General features: G+C 45.7%; 1 protein-coding gene across 2 annotated transcripts; it reads right to left on the bottom strand.

The window, feature by feature from the left end:
• Nucleotides 1-5,933: 5,933 nt before the first annotated feature.
• Nucleotides 5,934-21,434, bottom strand: LOC121450965 (acidic leucine-rich nuclear phosphoprotein 32 family member E). Of its 2 annotated transcripts, XM_041656388.1 has the most exons (7): nt 21,078-21,431; nt 17,331-17,480; nt 16,811-16,933; nt 15,617-15,782; nt 14,782-14,948; nt 6,982-7,036; nt 5,934-6,310 (listed from the first exon to the last, which is right to left on the bottom strand). In XM_041656388.1, the coding sequence occupies exons 1-7, from the start codon at nt 21,129-21,131 to the stop codon at nt 6,240-6,242; spliced, it is 786 nt and encodes a 261-aa protein (XP_041512322.1). In that variant the 5' UTR covers nt 21,132-21,431; the 3' UTR covers nt 5,934-6,239. The 2 variants fall into 2 exon arrangements, with proteins under 2 accessions (XP_041512322.1, XP_041512323.1); XM_041656389.1 differs by lacking the exons at nt 5,934-6,310; nt 6,982-7,036; nt 15,617-15,782 and having other exon boundaries at nt 14,799-14,948; nt 21,078-21,434.
• Between the last annotated feature and the right edge of the window lie 817 nt (nt 21,435-22,251).

Below are 22,251 nucleotides of genomic sequence, written 5' to 3'. Positions count from 1 at the left end.
CTCGCCAGCTCGGGACGGGCGTTCGGCCAGCCGGCATTCTCGGCGGAGATCTCAGGTCTACAGGACGCTCTGCAGTAGAAGCAGCACCTAGAAAACGGAAAATACCGTGGGATCGGTCGGGGTGCCCAGGGACTGCGGCAGAGGACTGAGTCGCCAGAGCTTTTAGATCAATGTCACCACCTGTTCTACCAGATCCAGAACCGATCCAGACCCGTTAGGAGCCGCACGCTGGTTCGCCCCGAGGATCGCGGTGGGAAATGCCGCCTTACAGGAGTCTCCTTAAAGGTTGGCGTCCAGCGCATCCCGAGAACCCCGCCACATTCCGATATGCAAGGCTTTGTTTAAAAAAAAAAATTATGCCTGGCTTTGGAGGCGTACGCCTTGAATCCCAGCACTCCCGAGGCTGAGATAGGCGATCTCTGATTTCAAGGCCAGCCTGGTCTACTTAGCGAGTTCCAGTACAGTTAGGGCTGTACACAGAGAAACCCTGTCTCGAAAAAACAAAAGTTACCAAATTTGAATTTTAAAAAATCCTTATCGTTAATCCTATCCAGTAAAACTACTAATTACAAATAATTCTCAGCACAGCAAAAATGGGTTTAATTCAATATTCTCAGAAAAGGGAGACAGGGTGCAGAAGCCAATTGTTGCCCCTGCTCCACTAGCTCACTAGCTGCTGGCCTGCAAGTGGCCAGTGTCCACTGGAGCTGCTCAAGCCATGTGATCCCAGTACTCTGGGTGAAGCAGAACTATTAGAAACCAGCCTAGGCTAGACTGAGATCCTGCCTCACAAAACTAAAAGCTTTTAAAGCAGCTTCATCTGCAGGTCTTTATTAATTTTTCTAACGGTTCTGATAGTTCTCTACATTGGCCCTGTGTTGTGGCCCTAATATAAAATTCCAAACTTACTTAAAACACTTGGGGTTGCTTTTGCTTATAACAAAAAACTTGCCGGACGGTGGTGGGGCACGCCTTTAATCCCAGCACTCGGGAGGCAGAGGCAGGCGGATCTCTGTGAGTTCGAGGCCAGCCTGGTCTACAACAGCTAGTTCCAGAACAGGCTCCAAAGCTACCGAGATACCCTGTCTCGAAAAAAAACAAAAAAAAAAAAAAAAAAAAACAAACCTCGATTTCATATTTTCAAGGGTGAACTTTGTTGATGAACATTGATGTCAAAAGGCCATGTGCTTGCCCTTCTCTCTGGGTGGACAACCCCCCCCACCCCCCCTCCATGGCCTCCCTGAGCTGTGAATGTGGGCGGAGACTACCCAGGCCAAAGTCACAGGCAATGCAGAGGACTGAGATCATGGCTGCTCTAAGTATTTAATACAGTAATCAGTAAGTATTTAATACAGTAATCAGAAAACAAGCAACACCGAAGGCGGAACAGCAGGTCCTTATGCCAGAGCCTGTTTGGCGGCCTATGTCAGCCAATGTTTCTAGTTCTAGCCAAGTCCAAATGACTCCACCAAAAAAAAAAAAAAAAAAAAGGAAATATTCATGGAAATTAATTGAAATACATACCTGTCTTTCTTACCTGGGGTTATCTACTTTAGGGTCTTACCAAGGAAGACTTGTACAAAGTAAAAGTACTTAAGCAGTTAAGAGCACATGCTTCTCTTGCAAAGAGACTAGGTCAGTTACCAGCTCACATAGCCTGTAAGACTAGTTCCAAGGGATCTGACAGCTCACACACATACTCATAAATTAAAAATCAATCACTAAATCTTTTTAAAGTATTTTACCAGTGCTGGGCGTGGAAGCACACACCTTACTGAAGTGTGGGAGACAGAAACAAGTGGATCTGTGAGTACTAGGCCAGCCAGAGCAATAGTGAGAACCTAAGTCTACGTAAGTATTTTACCAGCACCTTGGTGGTTTTAAAGATTCTTCCAAGATAAAAGCTCACCTTGCAATTACCACTTCGTGATGTGATCTGTGTTAAGTTAGGCTAGTCGACAGAACAGAAACTCAAGTGGCTGTCCAGCCACAGGGCACAGGCTCTCAGGTCTCAGGCTGATGGACTGTGGAAAGACCTGCAGTTAGAATGCTGTTGAGGGAGAGCTGCAGAGCATCGCTGAATCCACCGCTAGAAACAGAAGTCTCCGGCAAGTAGATAAAAATGTAATTCAAGGGCTGGAGAAATGGCTCAGTGGTTAAGAGCACTGGCTGCTCTTCCGGAGGTCCTGAGTTCAATTCCCAGCAACCACATGGTGGCTCACAACCATCTGTAATGAGATCTGGCGCCCTCTTCATGCAGGCAGAATGTTGTATACATAATAAATAAATAAAATCTTTAAAAAAAATGTAATTCAAAGCCTCTCATTAACAAAGCAGGGAATAAACAGTACTTAAGAATGTTTTTAGCAAGACAGCGTCCCCAACTCCCCCCCCACACACACACACACACATGGTTTCACTGTGTAGCCCTGGCTGTCCTGGAGGTCACAGACATCCACCTCTGCCTCCTGAGCACTGCGATTAAAGGCTTGTGCCACCACCAAGCTTTTTTTTTTTTTTTTTTTTTTGGTGAGACTTTGTTGTTGTTTTCCAACACTAGGGATGCAGAGCAAGGCAGATCTCTGAGTTTGAGGCCAACTTGATCTAAAGAAAAACTGTCTTGGTGGTGGATCTCTGTGAGTTCGAGGCCAGCCTGTTCTACAGAGCTAGTTCCAGGACAGGCTCCAAAGCTACAGAGAAACCCTGTCTCAAAAACAAAAAGAAAAAAGAAAAGAAAAAAGAAAAACAGTGTTTTCAGGTAGATATGATGGTATAAGCCTTTAATCCCAACAGTAGGAAGACAGAGGCAGGAGGATCTCTGAGTTCAAAACCAGCCTGGACTACTAAGAGTTCCAGGACAGAGGGCTCTGTTACACAGAAAAACCCTGTCTCAAAATAGAAAGTTTTGAATCACAACAAATTGATTTATTACTTAATAATTTTACCGAAAACTTCTATGGTTCTATTATTTTCCTTAAAGGAAGCAATGTTTGTTTTCAGACAGTCTCACTCTGGAACCCAGGCTGGCCTTGAACTGTGGCAATTCTTCAGCTCCCTTGACCTCCTAAATGCTGGGACTACAGGCAGGAGGCACACACCAAGTTGTTGGTGTCTCAAAAGCATAAGACAAAGCCAGTGTCCATACTGGTGTTGCATTTATCTGAGAATTTGGGAGGCAGAGGCAGAGGCAGACAAATCTGAGTTCAAGGTTAGTCTGCTCTACTTAAAGTGACACTCACTATCCCCTCCCCTCAAAAAAAAAAAAGACAAAACCACAAATTTCAGTTACTTGTAGTTAAAAACACTCCAGTATTTTCTATCTCTCCAGAAGCAGAATTAAATCATTAAAATTTTCTCAATATATAACCATAAGCATGGAATCATTACTTAGCACTACATCTAACTGGACAAAAATACATTTCAGAATCATCCACAAACAAAACAAATTAAAAGATTACTTAGGGGAGGGCTGGCGAGATGGCTCAGAGGTTAAGAGCATTGCCTGCTCTCCCAAAGGTCCTGAGTTCAATTCCCAGCAACCACGTGGTGACTCACAACCATCTGTAATGGGGTCTGGTGCCCTCTTCTGGCCTGCAGACATACACACAGACAGAATATTGTATACATAATAAATAAATTAAAAAAGATTACTTAGGGGAAACCCAAAACTAGGGATTTAAAAAAAAAAAACCTACGTAAGAATTAAGATATTATGGGAAAATGCTTGGGCTCTCATTCTAGAAAAACCCATGTCCATGCCATAGTTCAAAAACTCTGAACTCAACCTGCAACTCAAAAGGTAAATTAGAGCCAATTCAGATCTTTTTTGATTCTGAAAAGATTAATGAGGAAGATGAGCTTTTGTTTTAGTTAATGCGACAAGAGTGTCTCTGTGTATTCTTGGCTATCTTTGAACTCTGGACAACAGGCTGGTCTCAAACTGGCTACCTCTGCCTCCCAAGGGCTGGGATTAAAGGTGTGACTCACCACTACCCTCCTTGGGAAGATGAGTTTCCTAGTACCTGTTGTCACAACTAAGTCTGAGTAACCTTCCTGCCACTTCTGTTTTTAAAGACTTTGAAAGAGCCGGGCAGTGGTGGTGCACGCCTTTAATTCCAGCACTCAGAAGGCAGGTGGATCTCTGTGAGTTCGAGGCCAGCCTGGTCTACAAGAGCTAGTTCCAGTTCAGGAACCAAAGCCACAGAGAAACCCTGTCTCGAAAAACCAAAAAAAAAAAAAAAGACTTTGAAAGAGTTTATGGTATTACTGGAACGTGAACATCAAACACTGAAGCTAATCATTATTAACAACTCTTCGATTTATTCAAAGCAATTCAGTTTCAAATTACAGCAGTCAGAAAAAAAGAACACACAATCAGTTTGCCTGTCCTTGTGTTTAACACTGAGGTGGCTTTATTCAAAATACAGTTGCACAAAAGCAGTAATTCCAGTCTCTAAGGACTAACATACCGTGTACACAGGCGGTACAGAGCCTTAAAACCGAACTCAGAACTAGACAACAGAGCCCACCCTTGCTCATTTGCATGAAAACACCACCCACAAAGCTAAGTAAGTCTTAATGGTTATTTGGAGGCCCTAGTCATTGTTTTAAACCCAAGAACTCTAATTTTGATTGCACAATAGATGATTGATTTCAAAAAAGTCAATATATAGATTTCCTTTTTAAAAATAAGCATTTATTTTGAACCTGGCACCATGTGCCGAGAGAGTCCTTAGGGACTAGAAGCAGGCGTTCCTGTGACTGAAATGAGGAAAATGTTAGTCCTTGGAGAGCCCAGTACCGGCACGGAATCTAGAACATGTTTATTTCAGATATGCAACTTTGTTAGCTTCTCTGCAAATATTTTTATACTTGTTATTTTAAAGTATCGTGTCAAACATCTTAAATTTAAAAAGCAACAGTCCACTATTATGAACAATTTCTGTGTCCCAGTAGAGGCAAAGAATTTCAATTAATTTGCTGATAGTAACTTTAAAAAAAAAAAGATATACAAAAGGAAAAGAAAAATCAGTGGCCAAGAGTTAAGAACAAATTGCCTTGAACGTGGGGCCTCTGGGACAAGAAAAGGGAGCTGTCGACTCTGTTTACGTAGTGGCCATGGAGGGGCACATACGCTTACTCCAATGTTCTATTGTTAATAGGCAACCACTTGAAATAAAGCCCAACTTCAATACTGATTTTCATACAGTCCTCCAACTGCCATTATATTCCAATCAAATGCTGTATTTGATCACACTTTGAAACTATAGGAAGAATAATTAAAGGTTCTACTCAGAAATATAATAAATACTTCACAGCGTTGGTATCCGAATCAGCCAGGAAAACAACTTAGTAATTAGACTTGAAGGCATTATTAGTTATCAGCAGGTGATGGGTCTAGCCTCTGAGAAAGGAGAACGCTTTAGCCTGGCAGGGCTCGCGTGTTTGACAGTAAGCAAAGCCTGTCTCCCTCACACGCCTAGCGCTCAACACTGCTCAACTGATACAGAATCTCTTCCACGCCACGTGTCTGAAACCCAGACACTTTCCCGGGTGTCCACAACTCTGCCAGCTCTCTTTTGGCTATGGAGAGGAATGAAGCAATGGAGGGTAAGGGTAGACAGCAGCTGGAGACAGCGCACAGCAGGGCTCCCCTGCGAGTCTCCCTAGCAGCCTTAACTGTATCCGCGGCCTTGGTGCTGAAGAGAACCCTCTCACTCTGCGTCTACTTCCCAAACCATGACAGGAAAGCTCTCACATACCACCCAGCCCCCAAAACTGCCTTCAAGCTATTGATTTCTGGATCATCTCTTAAAAAAAAAAAAAAAAACAGCTTTATCACTCAAAAGACTTGCCATTTCATATTACAGCTGAGTGTATTGTTAATTTATAAATAACTTTAAAACACTATGAATGAAATGCACCAGACTAGGCCTGTGTAAAAGCAACCATGTTTTAATTATGAGCTAAAATGTCTAATACATTAAGCATGAATTATAAAAATCCAGAATCTAAATACAGTGCTAAAGAATTTCACAACGGGAAGATGAATGAAAATTTTTTTCTACATACATTATGATTAACAGACAAGCAGATCTCAGTCGGAATGGTAAGGCCAAATAGTAAAACCACACTTTCCTATAAAAGCTGCACATCACCTCTAGGGACAGCTATCATACATGAAGAAACAAGACATGGCTGCTCTACTGCACACCAGGAGCAACCTCATCCTGGAGGGGCTAGTCATCGTCTTCCTCTCCGTCATCCTCAGCATCTCGCTTCCTTTTCTCTCCCCGCACACCCTCTTCTTCTAAAACGGAAGAATATAGGATCATTTCAGCAAAGGAATTTTTGTTAAGTTACAAAGCTTTCAATCTCAGAAAAAAAAAAATGGCAAGAGAAAATTATCGATTGTTTCACTCTAAAATGTCGTCCAATTTCAGAGTATAAGCGAACTCGAGAGAACCTGACAAACCTCATGGGCAAAGGCAGGTGAAGACTCTAAGTGCTTGACATCAGTGTGACTCTATGCAAACACCAGTGTGAAGGGCGAGATAAAGACGAAACTAAAGGGACATCCGGGGTCAGCCATTCCTCTCTGAACTGAGGTACCAGGCTCTACAAAATGAGATTCCAGAGTGCAATAAAGTGAACAAAGCTTTTGTTTTTGTTTCTCTGTGTATCCTTGGCTGTCCTGGTTGTCCTCACACTGAGATCCACCTGCCTCTGCTTCCCAAGTGCTGGGACACACTGTGTCTGGCTTTCATTTCCGTTTATTAAGTACAAGTAACAAGCTGGCTTTTTTGTTTTGTTTTACTGGAATTAAAGTTCTTTCCAAACACTTCTCTACTTCTCAAGGCACCTTATGATAAACAACAAAACCAAAGGGACCAGGAGAGATCCCCATAAGACTCAGTCCTCAATAATCCATCCCATGTGTTATCTTTAGATTCAGAATTGCTTAAGACTGATGCAACTTACCCTCTTCTTCCTCTTCTTCCCCTTCATCAACATAATCATCATCATCTTCTTCATCCTTCAAATTCAAATATTCAGTGTGAGAAGAAATGAACCATGACTTGGGCATTTACTGTTTAACAAATCCCAACTGGAGCAAAGAAATTATAGTCCAGGGGCTGGAGCACGTATGAATAAATCTTGTTCCATGTATGGGGCTGGAGAGATGGCTCAGAGATTACGAGCACTGACTGCTCTTCCAGAGGTCCTGAGTTCAATTCCCAGCAACCACATGGTGGCTCACAACCATCTGTAATGAATTCTGGTGACTTCTTCTTCTGTCCTGCAGGCATACATGCAGACAGAGTATTGTATACATAATAAATAAAAAAATATTTAAAAAAAATTATAGGCCGGGCAATGGTGGCGCACGCCTTTAATCCCAGCACTCAGGAGGCAGAGGCAGGCGGATCTCTGTGAGTTCGAGACCAGCCTGGTCTACAGAGCTAGTTCCAGGACAGGCTCCAAAGCCACAGAGAAACCCTGTCTCGAAAAACCAAAAAAAAAAAAATTAAAAATATTATAGTCCACTGTGTTCTAGAAAGGACAATTTCTGTCAGTTTTGCTTTTGAACCTAACTAAGCGTCTACATTTTTTTAAATATTTATTTATTATGTATACAATTCTGTCTGTGTGTATGCCTGCAGGCCATGAGAGGGCACCGGACCTCATTACAGATGGTTGGAGGAGCAGGCAATGCTCTTAACCTCTGAGCCATCTCTCCAGACCCAAGCAACTACATTTTTAAAAACACAGGCTGTGCTTTAGACGAACACTGTTTAAGGAAACTTTCTCCAACAACACAAATGTCCTCTGTGTTGTGCTGTGCACCACCACACACGCGCTGGTGAGCGCTCAAACTGTGACAGCACAATGTGGGAGATGCACCTGAGTTTTGTGTGATTTAAACTGCCTGTTTGCTTGAGACAGGGTCTCAGGATGAAGCCCAGGCTAACCTCTATCTTGACGCGTGGTTACGTTCCAGTACTGGCTCTGCCTCTCGAGTATGGGGATTATAAGCACTCATCACTGTCCAGCTTACTTTTAACTTTCTTTTTTTAAGATTTATTTATTTATTAAGTATATAGTGGTCTGCCTGCAAATGTCCCTGCAGGCCAGAAGAGGGCAGCATATTTCATTACAGATGGTTGTGAGCCACCGTATGGTTGCTGGGAATTGAACTCAGGACCTTTGGAAGTGAAGCCAGTGGTCTTAACCTCTGAGCCATCTCTCCAGCCCCCCAGCTTACTTTTAAACAGCCACATCTGCCCACCATAACAGAAGCAGGTCTTGACTATTTTAAAAACAAGGTACTCTACTTTACAGATTGAGCCACAGATGATATGAACCCCGACACCAAATACCATCATACGTTAAGTAAATAAATGTATTTCGCTAGATCTGTTTTCCAATTAATAAAAGCAAAATGAACCAAAAATCTGAAATCCAAAATGTTTCAAAACTCTGAAATTTTGAGCATCAATGAAATATAGAAAATGCCAGGTGATCTCGCCTGGACCTTCAGTCAAACTACAAGTATAATAAAGACACAGCATAACACCAGACACAATGGTGCATGCCTTGAGGCAGAGACAGGCAGAGAAAGTTCCAGGTCAGCCTGACATGGTTAAAAACATGACCATCACAATCATCCTGTGTTATGCATTCATGCTTGCATGTACATGATCACATATATGTGGGTTCATATGTATGCACTTAGGCATTATGAGGCCAGAGGATAGCCCTGGTATTGTTCCTTACACTTATAATCTACTCTTTTTTGATATGGGGCCCCTCATCGGCCTAAACCTGCCACGTGGCCTGTACTGGCCCAGAGATTCACCTGTCTCCACTTCTCCTAGGCTGCCACCATGCAGTTTTGTTTTGGCTTTAGAAACACTGTTTCAGCCAGGCAGTGGTAGCGCATTAATCCCAGCACTCAGGAGGCGGAGGCAGGCGGATCTCTGTGAGTTCGAGGCCAGCCTGGTCCAAAAGAGCAAGTTCCAGAGAAACCCTGTCAAAAAAAAAAAAAAAGAAGGAAAGACTGTTTACTGTTTCTCTGTGTACCATCACTATCTAGCTGTTTTTTGTTTGTTTTCTTAAAGGGATTCTTGAAATTGAACTTAGGTCCTTATATTTGTAAGTTACCCACTTTACCAACTGAGTCATCTGCCCATCCCCTTGATCTTTTTAAAATTTTATTTAACTTTATTTTATGTGCATTGGTGTGAAGGTGTCAGATCCCCTGGAACTGGAGTTATAGACAGTTATGAGCCACCATGTGGTTCCTGGGAACTGAACTCAGGTCCTCTGGAAGAACAGCCAGTGCTTTTAACCACGGAGCTATCTCTCCAGCCCAATTTTCTTTAATAAAAGACTGTTTGACCATGAACATTCTAATTATTAGTATATGCTAATTTCCTCAGACTTCTTAATATATGTAAGATGGTTTTCTCCTTTCTAAAACACATATTATTGTTGTGTGTACATACTACTGTTGTACATGCCGTGTGGGGACGTGCCACAGAATACGTGTGGAAATGAGCAGACAACTCGGAGTCAGTCCTCTCCTTCCACCTCTCCGTAGGTTCCAGGGATTGAACTCGGGCCCCCAGGCCTGCACAGCAAGTGCCTTTACCAGTGAAGCCATCACTGGCCCGTTCTCTACTTTTTAAAATAATTCCAGCCTCCAACTGGGTCTCTTCTTCTAGTTTTACACCCTCTCTTCTACCGTCACTCTTGTAATTTTATGCTGCCACAGACTCAGAACAGAGCATCAGACATGAACACGCAGGACACAACGTCTAATTCCAACACGAAATGAATACTCTCCGACACAAACAGGCTCGGAAGACTTTCATTACTTATATTTTGACTGCTCAGAGCCTTTTGCACTTACTGTTGTGATCTTAGCTATGCTACAAATATCTAAGCATCAGACAGATTTGGTACTAAGTATCTAAAAAACAACCAGCCAAGCCTCTCTCCATCTTACGACTACACAAGCTTACTGCTCTTCAGGTATATATATTATATACAATATATTTTATTATCTACAACAGAGCCATGTGTGGTGGTGCATACATGCAGCTCTATAGGTGGGATGGGATGACTGTAAGTTCAAGGCCAGCCTGGGCTACAGAGCTAGACTATCTCAAACCCATTTGAGGGACGGGCTGGGGAGATGCCCGTACACTATGAAGACCTGAGTGAGCTCAGATTGCCAAGTGCCACATAAAAGGTGACATAGTGGTGAATGCCTACACTCGTGACGCAGGGGAAACATAAGCAGTCAGATCCCGGGCCTGCTAGCCAGCCAGTCTTACTAAGTTCCAAGTTCAGCACAAAATGTAAGCAGTGAATGTTTAGTAGTTAACAGTGCTTGAAGGCTGGGCACAGTGGCAGGTCTTTAATCCCAGCGGGTCAGGGGAGGCAGAGGTAGGCCTTGAACTCACCTTAGAGTTCAAAGACACCTCAGAGGTGAGTTCAAGGACAGTCCAGTCTACCTAAAGAATTCTAGGACACCCAGGGTTACAGAGAGAAACCCTACCTCAAAAAACAAACAAACCCGACCTGGAGTAGAGATTAGATTCCCAGACCCACATAAAGCTGGTTGCAGTAGTGTCCATCTGCAGTCCTGGTTTTCCTACTGGAGAGATAAAAGATGGCAGAGAGAACCCCCCAAGTGTGTGGGTCAGCAAGCATGGCAAACACAGTAAGCAGAGACTATCTCAGACGGAAGCTAAGGATGGATAACAAAAGTTGTCCTTTGACCTCTGCATGCATGTCATTGCCCACACACCTGTGAACATTCACAAAAACAGAAACGTGCATACAAAACACACACACACACACACACTTTAAAAAAAAGGGGGGGGGGCTGAAGAGATGGCTTAAAGTTAAGAGCACTGGCTGCTTTTCCAGAGGTCCTGAGTTCAATTCCCAGCAACCACATGGTGGCTCACAGCCATCTGTAATGAGCTCTGGCGTCCTCTTCTGGCCTGCAGGCAGACAAGCAGGCAGAACACTGTACATAATACATAAAAGGAAAAAAAAATCTTTAAAAAACAAATCAATAGTCAAGGCACACACATTTAACTCCAGCAGAAGCAGAAGGAACTCTGAGTCTGAGGCCAGCTTGGTCTACAGGGAGAGTTCCAGGACAGTCAGGGCTGTTACACAGAGAAACCCTGTCTTAAAAAGTCAAACAAACAAAAATGAAGACAGAAAGGCAGTGAGACAGGGTCCTGCACCCTAGACTGATTTACGCCTTGCAACACAACAGAGAATGAGCCTGCACATCTTCTCCTCGGTTCATTTCCCGAGTAACAGTGCACAGCATCACCTCCAGGGACCCAGTCCCCTACAGGACCAAAGGGACAGTGGGGCAGGAAACTCCACGAAGTGGACCTTAAGAAAAACCAGGGACTCTGTTCTCTTAAACTAAAGGAAATGAAAAGGGGAAGGAAGTATGGAGGAGAGGGACAGAAAGGGAAAGGAGAGGGACAGAAAGAGAAAGGAGAGGGACAGAAAGGGAAAGGAAGAGCAGGAGAAAAAGAGAAAAAAAAGCAAGTGGGAGGGGGTAGAGGGGACAAGAAAAGGGAGGGGAGGGAGAGGAAAGGTAAGGAAAAATAGGGACAGAAAAGGGAAAGAGGAAAGGAAGTAGAGGCATTTTAAACATCTTAAAGATGCAAAAATAATAGCCATTTGTAATTAAAAAAAAAAACACTTGACAGACTAGCCACATTGATGCTTCAGGAAGCACAGACATAAAGCACTATCTGAATTCTGTTTAAACAAAATTTACTTGGTCTGATGTTTTGTTGTTGTTGCTGTTTTGTTTTTTGCTTTTGTTTTTTCGGACTGAAGTTTTAAGGCATTTTAAAAGTCATCCTTTGATGTCTCAATAAAGCTTCAGCATTCAGCAGAAAGTCACTCACTGCTGTGATGACCTTTGCCTTGTTAGTGGGAACTGCTTCCTGACTCACATATGAACAGTATGACGTACATCCCAATATTCCTAAAGGACAAAAAGTCCTTGATACATATTAATCCCTTTCCTCTGAAGAACAGCCAAAATGGGAAGAAATACAAGGCTCAAATAAAAAACAGCTAACCAGGGGTCTCGGGATTGTAACTTGATCGGGAGGATGTTTGCCTAGCATGCAAGAAGCCTTTGGTTAGATCCCCGGGACCACATAAACCCAGTCATGGTCAGGCCAGGACTCGGGAGGCAGAGACAGGAGCATCCCTGAGTTCCAGGACAATGCAGAGAAACCCTGTCTCAAAAACAAATTAACATAAATAAATAAAGGTGTAATGGAATGTGCCAGGTGTTGGCCTATAATCCCAGCCCTTGCGAAGCTTAGCAGGATGACCAGTAGTTCAAAGACAGTCTAAGTTACATAGTAAGACCCCATCTTAAAAGGCAAAAATAACCACCTGGAAAGAGGACCTGGGTGCTGCTCCTAGCACTTACATCGTGGCTCACAAATATCTGTATCCAGCTCCAAGGGATCCTAGGCCCTCTTTGGCCTCTATGGTTACCATTCACACAGACATACATGCACACAAAATACTCATACATAAATAATAATACGTTTTAAAGGAAAAAACACAATGCATAATCAAACACACCATTCCCTTCTCATTTATTTTGAGCACCAATGGCCTCTGGTGCTCTCCCACACTGAGCTCCTAAAAACAAGAACTCTGGTTTGTGGGCTCGTTTGTTCTGAGACAAGGTTCCTCGGTAGCCTAGGCTATCCTGGGGCACACTAGGTAAGCCTACGATATCATTAAACTCCTGCAGCCCTGCTGCCTCACCCTCCCAGAGTGATGCTCATGAGCTACCCCACACCTAGCTAAGCCAAAACTTCATTTTTGAGCCCCTAAACAATCCCATCCAGAATGAAAATGTTCCTGGCCTTGCACTAACTTAATGCTATGTATATTTCCAAAATTTCTAATCTATGTTTGGCTATATCATTTTGAGTTAACATTCCCCAACATTCAGTGTAGTCATCCCACAGCTGGCTGAAAGTAACTTTTAAGGCAGGAGTGAATGTCTGTGTGACCCCGGAGGAGGAGGTAAGGGGACTGCATGGCAGCCTGGGGTGCAGAATAAAAACAATACACACCCCCCACACACACACACACACACTACAAAATGTACTTTGGGGGGGGGGTCTTTCGAAACATCGTTGTGTATCTTTGGCTGTCTTGGAACTAGCTCTGTAGACCAGGCTGGCCTCGAACTCAGAGATTTGCCTGCCTCTGACTCCCCAGTGCTGGGATTAAAGCCATGCGCCACCACCATCCAGCTCAAAATGTAACTTTTAAAGTACTTCCTACTTATACTTAAGAGTATATCTATTACTGACAGAGAACATACAAGGCCAAATGCAAATAAAACGAAACCAGGAGACTCTTATTTTACCAAACAGACATGAGAAACAGCCAAGCTATCTGTCCGCTGGAGGAAACTACAAAGGCTCCCCTATAAATTAAGATGCTTAAACAAGTTTTGTTCTTCATGTCTGTGTAGTTTCTGACTTACAAAGCGCCAAACAAGTTTAAGGCCTCGTTTTTGTACATTCATTTCAAATTTAAAAACAGTATCAGGAAAAAAATAAGAACCATTCACCAGATATTGTCTACATAACCATCATTACATTAAAAAAAAAAACCCTACAGCTAATGAAGCATGCTTTGGTGGCAACAGGGACATTATAGCACTCAAGAGGGCAAGTAATGGCCATATACGCATAATATAAAGGGGCACTGAGATGTCACTGAGGCCAGCCTGGTCTACACAGCAAGTTCCAGGACAGCCAGGGACACACACAGAAACCCGGTCTTTAAAATAAAAAAGGATGAGGAGGAGAAAAGCAGCTGCAAGATGCAGGGGTACCAAGCTATGCAAGAAGACATCTCGGGTCTCTGAAGTGTCTGTCACGTGTCAATCAGGGTACAGACTCAGACACTCACAAATGTTTCCACCACCCCACACCACAGAGGGCAGAATCAATTTGAGGGACACCTGGGATATAAACAGCAACAAGCAATGGAGTCCTTGTAGAACCACTATGAGATTCAGCTAAGTCTACACCTTTCTGAGGCCCAAGTCAAAAAGGCAACTTTGCCTTTTCCTTTTCTCTCTTTGGATGCTGGTCAGAACAAATAAGCTTTTTCTGATAATTTGGGTTTCCATACTCCTTCTCTTTTTTTTTTTTTTTGGATTTTTCGAGACAGGGTTTCTCCGTAGCTTTTTTGGTTCCTGTCCTGGAACTAGCTCTTGTAGTCCAGGCTGGCCTCGAACTCACAGAGATCCGCCTGTCTCTGCCTCCCGAGTGCTGGGATTAAAGGCGTGCGCCACCACCGCCCGGCTCCATACTCCTTCTCTTAAGACCCCTTTCCTGCCACGTGACTGCTTGTCCAACATGTGTCTGACCTCTGCACCAGTTTTTACACCATGGTGGTTTAGTTTGGTTTTCTTCTCCCGTCCACTATCCTCTGGCAGCTGCTGAGACTTACTGCTTTCCTACTCTAGGAATTTTTAATAAAACTGTCCTTGAGCTAAAAAGCAAAATCAAAACTAACAAGTGTCCATGGTTGTCATACACTATAGGAGCACCCAGCAGGAAGCTGAGAGAGAAGATGGACAGACCTTACCCACAGGTTAGGAACCAACTCACGACTCACCCTTCAACCCTCTGCCTGTCCCCAAACCATCATCAGTGCAAACACCAAGTTTCCAATCACCTGAATTTCTTCTTTCATTAAGTATGAGAGGCCCACCTCCTCTTCTCCCTCTCCCGCTTCTGAACCTGCTTCATCCTCATCTTCATCCTCCTCTTCCTCCTCCTCTTCATATCCTTCAGGTGGACCAGCTTCATCTTCCTCCTCATCTTCCTCATCTTCATCTCCATCTTTAAGAGACATTTGGAAAGATAAACAGATGGCTGGTCAAATGCTTCTGCCTGGCATGCAGGCCCTCCTCACCCTGCCCAATTATCTCAACACCACCAACCAATGGGGAGAGGATTTCAAGGTGTTCCCACTCCTTTTTTAAAGAAACACATTCTGGCCAGGCAATGGTGGCGCACGCCTTTAGTCCCAGTACTCAGGAGGCAGAGGTAAGTGGATCTCTGAGTTCAAGGCCAGCCTGGTCTATACAGTGAGTTCCAGGACAACACAGAGAAACCCTGTCTGAAAACAAAACAAACAAACAAACCTCCCCAAACCTTCTGTTTCATAGCACTGTTACTAATCACCTTAAGAAGTACCTTTTCTAGGACTGGGGACACGGTCCAGCGTGTACCTGTCATGTGATTCCACCCCCAGCATCACAAAAGATAAGCATCTTCCTTAACCCAGGTAATTACTGAGATAGATTTTCATACACTATATGGCACTGAAGTTGGTTTTACTTTGTAGCCACTTCAAAGCTTGCTTGTTGCCAAGCAAGGTGGCGCACACCTTTAATCCCAGCACTAAGAGGCAGATGCAGGTGGATCTCTGAGTTTAAGGCCAATCTGATCAACACAGTGAGTTCCAGAACAGCAGGAGTTAGGTCTCAAAAAGAAAAAACCATTACCCTCCTCGTCCTCCTCTTCCGAGTCGGGGGCCTCGTTGTCCTCCTGGTCAAATCCATCTAAGTAGGTGATCTGCTGCAGCAGCTCGAAAATGCTTTCTCGGTAGTCCTCCAGGTTCGTGATCTCACAGTTAAACAAGTCGAGACTTTTCAAATTCTTAAGATTTTGCTGAAAAAGTAAAGTTAAAGGTTACAATCAAGATTTTAAACACTATGTTCTTCAATTTTAATGAAAGATCTGAAAAACACACACGAAGTTAAAGAATGTTTTTTGCATTTTTAATGCTCTGTAAGGGTCATTCTACCAGAACAGCCAGCTCTTGTGGTCTGTCACCACTACACCTCCAGCGTCTTTTCTTACAGCTTGGTTTCTTCAGCATCTATAAGGCATTTTTGCTGACAGAATCTGTGCACAAAGAGGCAGCAGCATGCCTCATCCCAGCCCGGTAGGAGATCAGATAGGAGCTGAAGGCCAACTGGGTCTACGAAGACCACGCCTCTCCAAAGAGCAACAGGTGGCACGATCACATGGTCACCTTAACCAGCACCCACGCTCCTTTCCAATAGTTTAACCTCACACCATCTTATTTTGTTAAAGACAGGTCTCACTCCGCAGCCTAAGCTGACCCTGCGCTCTCAATCCCTTTAGCCTCCCAAGACTGGGATCCAGGCAGATACCACCACATCAAGCCCAACACTCTGAAAAACCTAAGGACAGCCAGGCGGATCTCGTGACAGGGTTTCTCTGTGTAGCTTTAGAACCTGTCCTGGAACTCGCCCTGTAGACCAGGCTGGCCTTGAACTCAAGAGAGGTCAGTCTGCCTCTGCCTCCCAAGTACTAGTGCGCCACCACTGCCTAGCTTGAGGCCTTTGTTTTTAAGAATGAGTTTAACTCTGCACCTGCAGCCCAGGCTCCAACTCGGGGTCACCCTTCCTGTGCCTCAGTGCTGAGAGCCATCTTAATTCAGAAGGCAGGTGGATCACTGTGAATTCGAGGTCAGCCTGGGCTAGGGCTGTTACACAGGGAAACCCTCTCGAAAAACAAAGAAAAAGAAAAAGAATAACTATCTGTTAAGACGTATCTCAGAAAACTCCAGACCTAAACAGAGATCAATAAAATAGAGTATGAACAAACCTCAGATAAATCAATCTAAAATTAATCCCAAAATCAAGTCCAGAGACAATTATTTCACTTACCAGAGCTTCTACTGTACTGAGATCTTTGATTTTGTTTCCGCTCAGATTGAGGTAGGTAAGATTTGGACATTTCTCTGCCAGGACTTCCAAGCCTCCAGATATTATATTGTCGCTGAGTTCCAACTACATATTCCACACGGAGAGAAAACAAAGAAGGACGCAGCCTGAGGACCTTTAAGCGCACATCAGTTTGAAGAGGCCCTATCACTCTCTCTGCCCTCATCAGTTCCCGTCTACCCGCAGAGATCAGAACCCTGTGCAGCAGCTCCACTGTGGTTTTTGCCTGCATGTGTGTGATGGTGCTGGAAGCCTTGGAACTGGAGTCACAGCTCTCTGTGACTGGGAATTGTGTGCTGGGAACTGAACCCAGGTCATGTCTCCAGGCTCCTTCCCTTTTCTTATCCCTAGAAACTTAAAGATTTCTTATTGCAGGTAAAATAGTCATTTTGCTTGAGCGAGACCTTGATATACGCCCCAGCATAAAAACCATGGTGTCCTCGAACTACTACTCCCAACTCACCTTTCGAAGTTTATTCAAGCTGGGAAGCCGGGCCAAGGAACTCAATTCCACGTTGGCCATACTAAGAAACTCCAGTTCTTTAAAGGTGTCATTGAGGCCTTCGATCTCCCCATTGACACACAAGCAATTATCAAGGACTAACTCTGTCACCTGTTAGAGGAAACAGATTGATAATTAGTTTGCACAGCAACAGACCTGTGTCTGAGCACTCTAAACACATGAATATTAAAATCTTAGTCCCAGCACTCCGGAGCCGAGTCAGGCGGATCTAGCCAACCCGGTCTACATAGTGAGTTCCATAACAACCAAAGCTACAGAACAGAGAAAGACCCTGTTTAAAACAAACACCACCAAACCGACACACCAGCCCCTACACTGGGTGCACTGCATGAGGCTGGAGTCTCAGCTACTTAGGAGAGAAGGAGGAAGGGCCACTTGAGCCATGGAGTCCATAACCAGCCTGGGAACACAGCAATCAATCCTTACATATCATCTTCTCCTCACCCATGTTCCTGTAAGCAACCCGAACGCAACTCACTGAGTCACTTAAAAAAAAAAAAAGGTAAGGAATGACCGTGATTACAGCACACTATATGCATACATGAAAAGTACCAAGTAGGAAACACTATGTAATTAGCATGTTCAATTTATGGGACTGGAGAGATGGCTCAGAGGTTAAGAGCACTGACTGCTTTTCCATAGGTCCTGAGTTCAATTCCCAGCAACCACATGGTGGCTCTCAACCATCTGTAAGGAGATCCGATGCCCCCTTCTGGTGTGTGGGCACACACGCTGTATATATAACAAATGTATGATTTAGTTATCACTGTAGGCAGTCCTTCACAGCTGAACAAGTGCAGTGCCTGCTTCGAATCACTGGGACGGAAAACCAACTGAAGAAGGGCCTGATGAAATGTGTGTTAGCAAGAGCCTCACCACCCTGACCTGCACCTCCACAAAGAGGGGACTCCTGAGCTACGGCAGGAAGTGTCTAACACTTTCAGGTTAAGCCTCTGTATATTTAGCTACAGATGTCAGTGGAATTCCAACTTTGTTACCCTTTAGGAAGTAATGTCAGACAGACACCTGTAACAGCCCACCTTTGGAGTGTCAACTGAAGACAAATGATATCACACAGAACAATTTTCTCGACAAAATGTCCTTTCTCCCTTTGATGCTCAAGCAGTTCTATGGACGCTCCCATTCCTGGGAGGGAGGGGCTGGGTTTCCTTTTTTAGTTTGTTTTGTTCTGTTCTATGTACACGTTGCTTTTGCCTGCATGGATATCTATCTGTACACCCTAGGCATGCAGTACCCACAGAAGCCAGAAAACAGCCCCTGGATCCCTGGGACAGCCGCCGTGTGGGTTCTGGGAATTCAAACCTGGTCCCCCAAATACCAGCCAGTTCTCTTAATCCCTGAGAGGCATCTCTCCAGCCCAGAACTGGATTTCTCATTAGATCTGAGTTGTAGGAAGAGCGGCCAGCTCATTTATTTGTTCCCATCTGATGTACACAGGTGTTTTTCATGGGCATGTGTACCACATGTGTATCCGGTGCCTTCCGAAGGCAGAGGAGGAATCTGACGCCACAACAGTTGTGAGCCACCATGTGAGCGCGGGCAAGAACAAGTGCCCGCCACTCCAGCCCCAGATCTGAGATACAGTACCCAAACCAATGATGCGCCTGACTAGATCTAATCCCAGACCCCATTCTCTGTCACCAGTAAGTCTTTACTTAAATCAGAACAGCAAATGCCAGTGTGAGTGGAACTTTGACATCTCTATCTATTATCTATCTATCTATCGATCATCTTTCTATCTATCAATCTTATTTTGGTTTCAAGGCCAGGAAGCAAAGGTACATAAAAAACGATTTGCATTAATTAGGTCACACCATTAATGTATGGTGAGGTGTCCTGACTCTTAAGTCTTTGTGTGTGTGTGTGTGTGTGTGTGTGTGTGTGTGTGTGTGTAGCCCTGGCTGCCCGAGGAACTCATAGACCAGGCTGGCCTTGAACTCAAAGATCTGCCTGCCTGTGCCTCTGAGCTCTGGGATTAATGGTGAGTGCTGGAACCAAAGAGCCGCACAACCACCACCCAGTTCGTTTGTTTTTGAGATAGTGTCTCACTATTTAGTCCTGGCTGGCTAGGAACTTGCTTTGTAGATCCAGTAAGCCTCAAACTCAAGAGACCCATCTGCCTCTGCCTCCCAAATGCCAGGATTACATGCCGGGATTAAAAGCTCAGCAAGGCAGTTTGTAGATCTGGCTCAGAACCCAGTTCTTTCACCAGAATAAGCTGTTCACTGCCTTGAGGCTCCTATTTGCTAGTCTGGATTCAAAAACAATGCAACCCAGTTTACAAGTTTTCCCAAGGAGAAAGTAAACAAACAGGACACTTTATATAAACTGTCTACGCAGTGGGCGGTGGTTAATCCCAGCACTTAAGAGGCAGAGGCAGGTGTATTTCTAAATTAGAGGCCAGCCTGGTCTACAGAACAAGTTTCAGGACAGCCAGAGCTACATGGAGAAGCCCTGTCTTAAAAAGCCAAAAACGTAAATGAAAATAAAGTTATCTATATAAACCCATTACTACACCACAGCATTGTGCAGCAATCCTCCCAATTGGGAGGTGAAAGCGTGGGGGAAAGGCCCATTTTTGTACCCTAAAGCTTCTGAGAAAATACTTGTTTTGCCTTGTCTGACAGAGTCCCACTTGCAGCCATCCTCGTACCTCGGCCTCCAAGGGCTGGGAATTACAGATGATATACAGAATTACAGATATTAATCACTACGTCCCGCTGATGACAGCATTTCAACTTTGAGTTATTCTAGAATCTTCTAATAAGCTGTAAAAAACTTCTATTCCCCCAGAGATAAGCCTTACAGCAACAATGTTTCCTCCACCTCGCTCTCGGCTAAAGTCGGAGCAACCCGCAAACCGGCCACCGAAAAGAACGGGGCTCCGGCACGGGTGGCTCGGCCAGATAACCGCGAAGGCCGGGCAGACCGGCGCCTTTGCTCGGGCGTCATGGGACCACCGTAGCGCGGATCCCTTGTCCCTCGACTTCACGCGGCCGGGAACCAGCGAGCCCCGGGCGCCGTCCCCGCCCGTCGCGGCCCAAGCTCCAGGCCCGTGAACCTGGCGGGAAGGAAGCGCAAGAGAATCCGACGGCCGGGGGCTCGGCGGCGACGCCACCCGGGGCCCCCACTCGGGGCTCCCTCCCGATGGCCGCACGTAGCACTGCGCGGCTCGCACGAGCCACGGGCTTGCGTAGAGGTCCGCGCGCCACGAGGATCGCGGCCGGCGCCGTCGGGTCCCGGAATCCTGCCGCCCGCGAGTGGTCACCGCTGGAGGGAGAACGGGGTGCAGATCGGCCCGAGACCCACTCCCGTGGCCGCGGCCGGCCGAGTGGCGGCACCGCGGGAAAGTTCCACCAACTTCGCAGGTGGCGAAGGCCCGAGGGTCGCGCCCACGCCGCCCGCCCCCGCGAGGCCGGGGCCGCCAGACTGCGGGGACGCCAAGGGGCTGAGCCCCCGCGCGCTCACGAAAATGCCCCTAGAAACTTAAGCCCTTCGCCATTTTAAGCACAAGAGCCTGGTGATTTAAAACTTAAAATAAACACCCCGCCCCCACCCCGAGTGGGGGCGCGTTTCCCAGCCCGCCCCGCGCAGCCACCCGGACCCCCGAAGCCCACCCCTCACGACACAGGGCGGGAGGGGGAGGTGGGGGCTGAGTCATCTCACCTCCTCCGGGGCTCTGTTCTTCAACTCCAGGTTAATCTTCTTCTTCATCTCCATGTCCTCCTCCTTTCCCCTCGCGCGCCCGCCCCACTGCCCCCAACCCTAAAAAACCTCTAAAGGTCTGGAGATGAATGAAAAGAGACGCAAAGACGGACACCCACTACCACCCGGGTGTGGGGGAGAAAGAAAAGAATAGCAAATGGAGTCCGACGACTTGGGACGAACTCGGCTGCCCCCACCTTCTAGTCCACACACCCGCGCGCGCACACACGGGCACGCACACACATTCACACACAGAGACACGCGCGCACCCGCAGTTCCTTCCCCTTCAATGGCTGCTCCGAGACTGAGCCTCCATGACACGGCACCGCCAACCCCCTGGCCTACACTCCGCCCACCTCCCGACGGCATTGGCCGAGGCTTCAGCGTCGCGCGGCCCCATTGGGCTAGAGGACTGCCCGTCTGTCTTTGGGGGGGCCCTGGACCAGAAACTCGGCGTCTATTGGCTCTGAGCAAGCGCGCAGTTAATTCCGATAGGCCCGGGAGGATGTACGTCCCGGAGAAATGATTTTGAATCCCAGTCGCCCCCCTCCTTTTCTTTGTGTGATTGGCGCGCTTTCCCTCGGTGGTGGAACGGTTTGGGTGTCTGTTGGGTTTGTTTTTGTTTGTTTGGGGGTTTTCTGGCTTCAGGGCTAAGGGAAGGGAAAAGGCGTCGCCGGCGCCCCCAGGTTGTAAGGGGGTCGCTCAACACACCGCACTCCAGAGCTTGTGGTGGTCCCAAATCACAAGCTTGACTGTGTCGCTGCGGTGTGAGCTAGGGACACCTCCCCGTCTCCAACCGCCCCTGCGTGCTGTACAACCAGAGCGTGATAAAGGAGGTATTTTAACTTCCACTCTAAAAGGCGGAGCGACTCTGAAATCAGTTGAGTTTAGCACGTTGACTCAGAAACCTTTAAATAAAACTGCCCTGGAGGAGTTGATACCGAGGTCATTTGTCGCTGGCAAAAAGTTGAGGAAAAGCAACACGGGCCGAAAGAAAACACGATTCCCAGAAAACCCACAGCAAGACCTCTCTTTCCAACTTCCCTTTGTAAGCTGCCTACAGAAATCTTGTACTTAAAACGTTCTTATAAAGAGAGGGGCTAGAGAGACGATGTCCTCTTGCAGAGAACCCTGG

This window comes from Microtus oregoni, unplaced genomic scaffold (assembly GCF_018167655.1).
Source record: "Microtus oregoni isolate MIOR12 unplaced genomic scaffold, Mior012 000007F_ref0000211, whole genome shotgun sequence".
Lineage (NCBI taxonomy): Eukaryota > Metazoa > Chordata > Mammalia > Rodentia > Cricetidae > Microtus > Microtus oregoni.
This window is presented reverse-complemented; position numbering and strand designations above follow the sequence as displayed.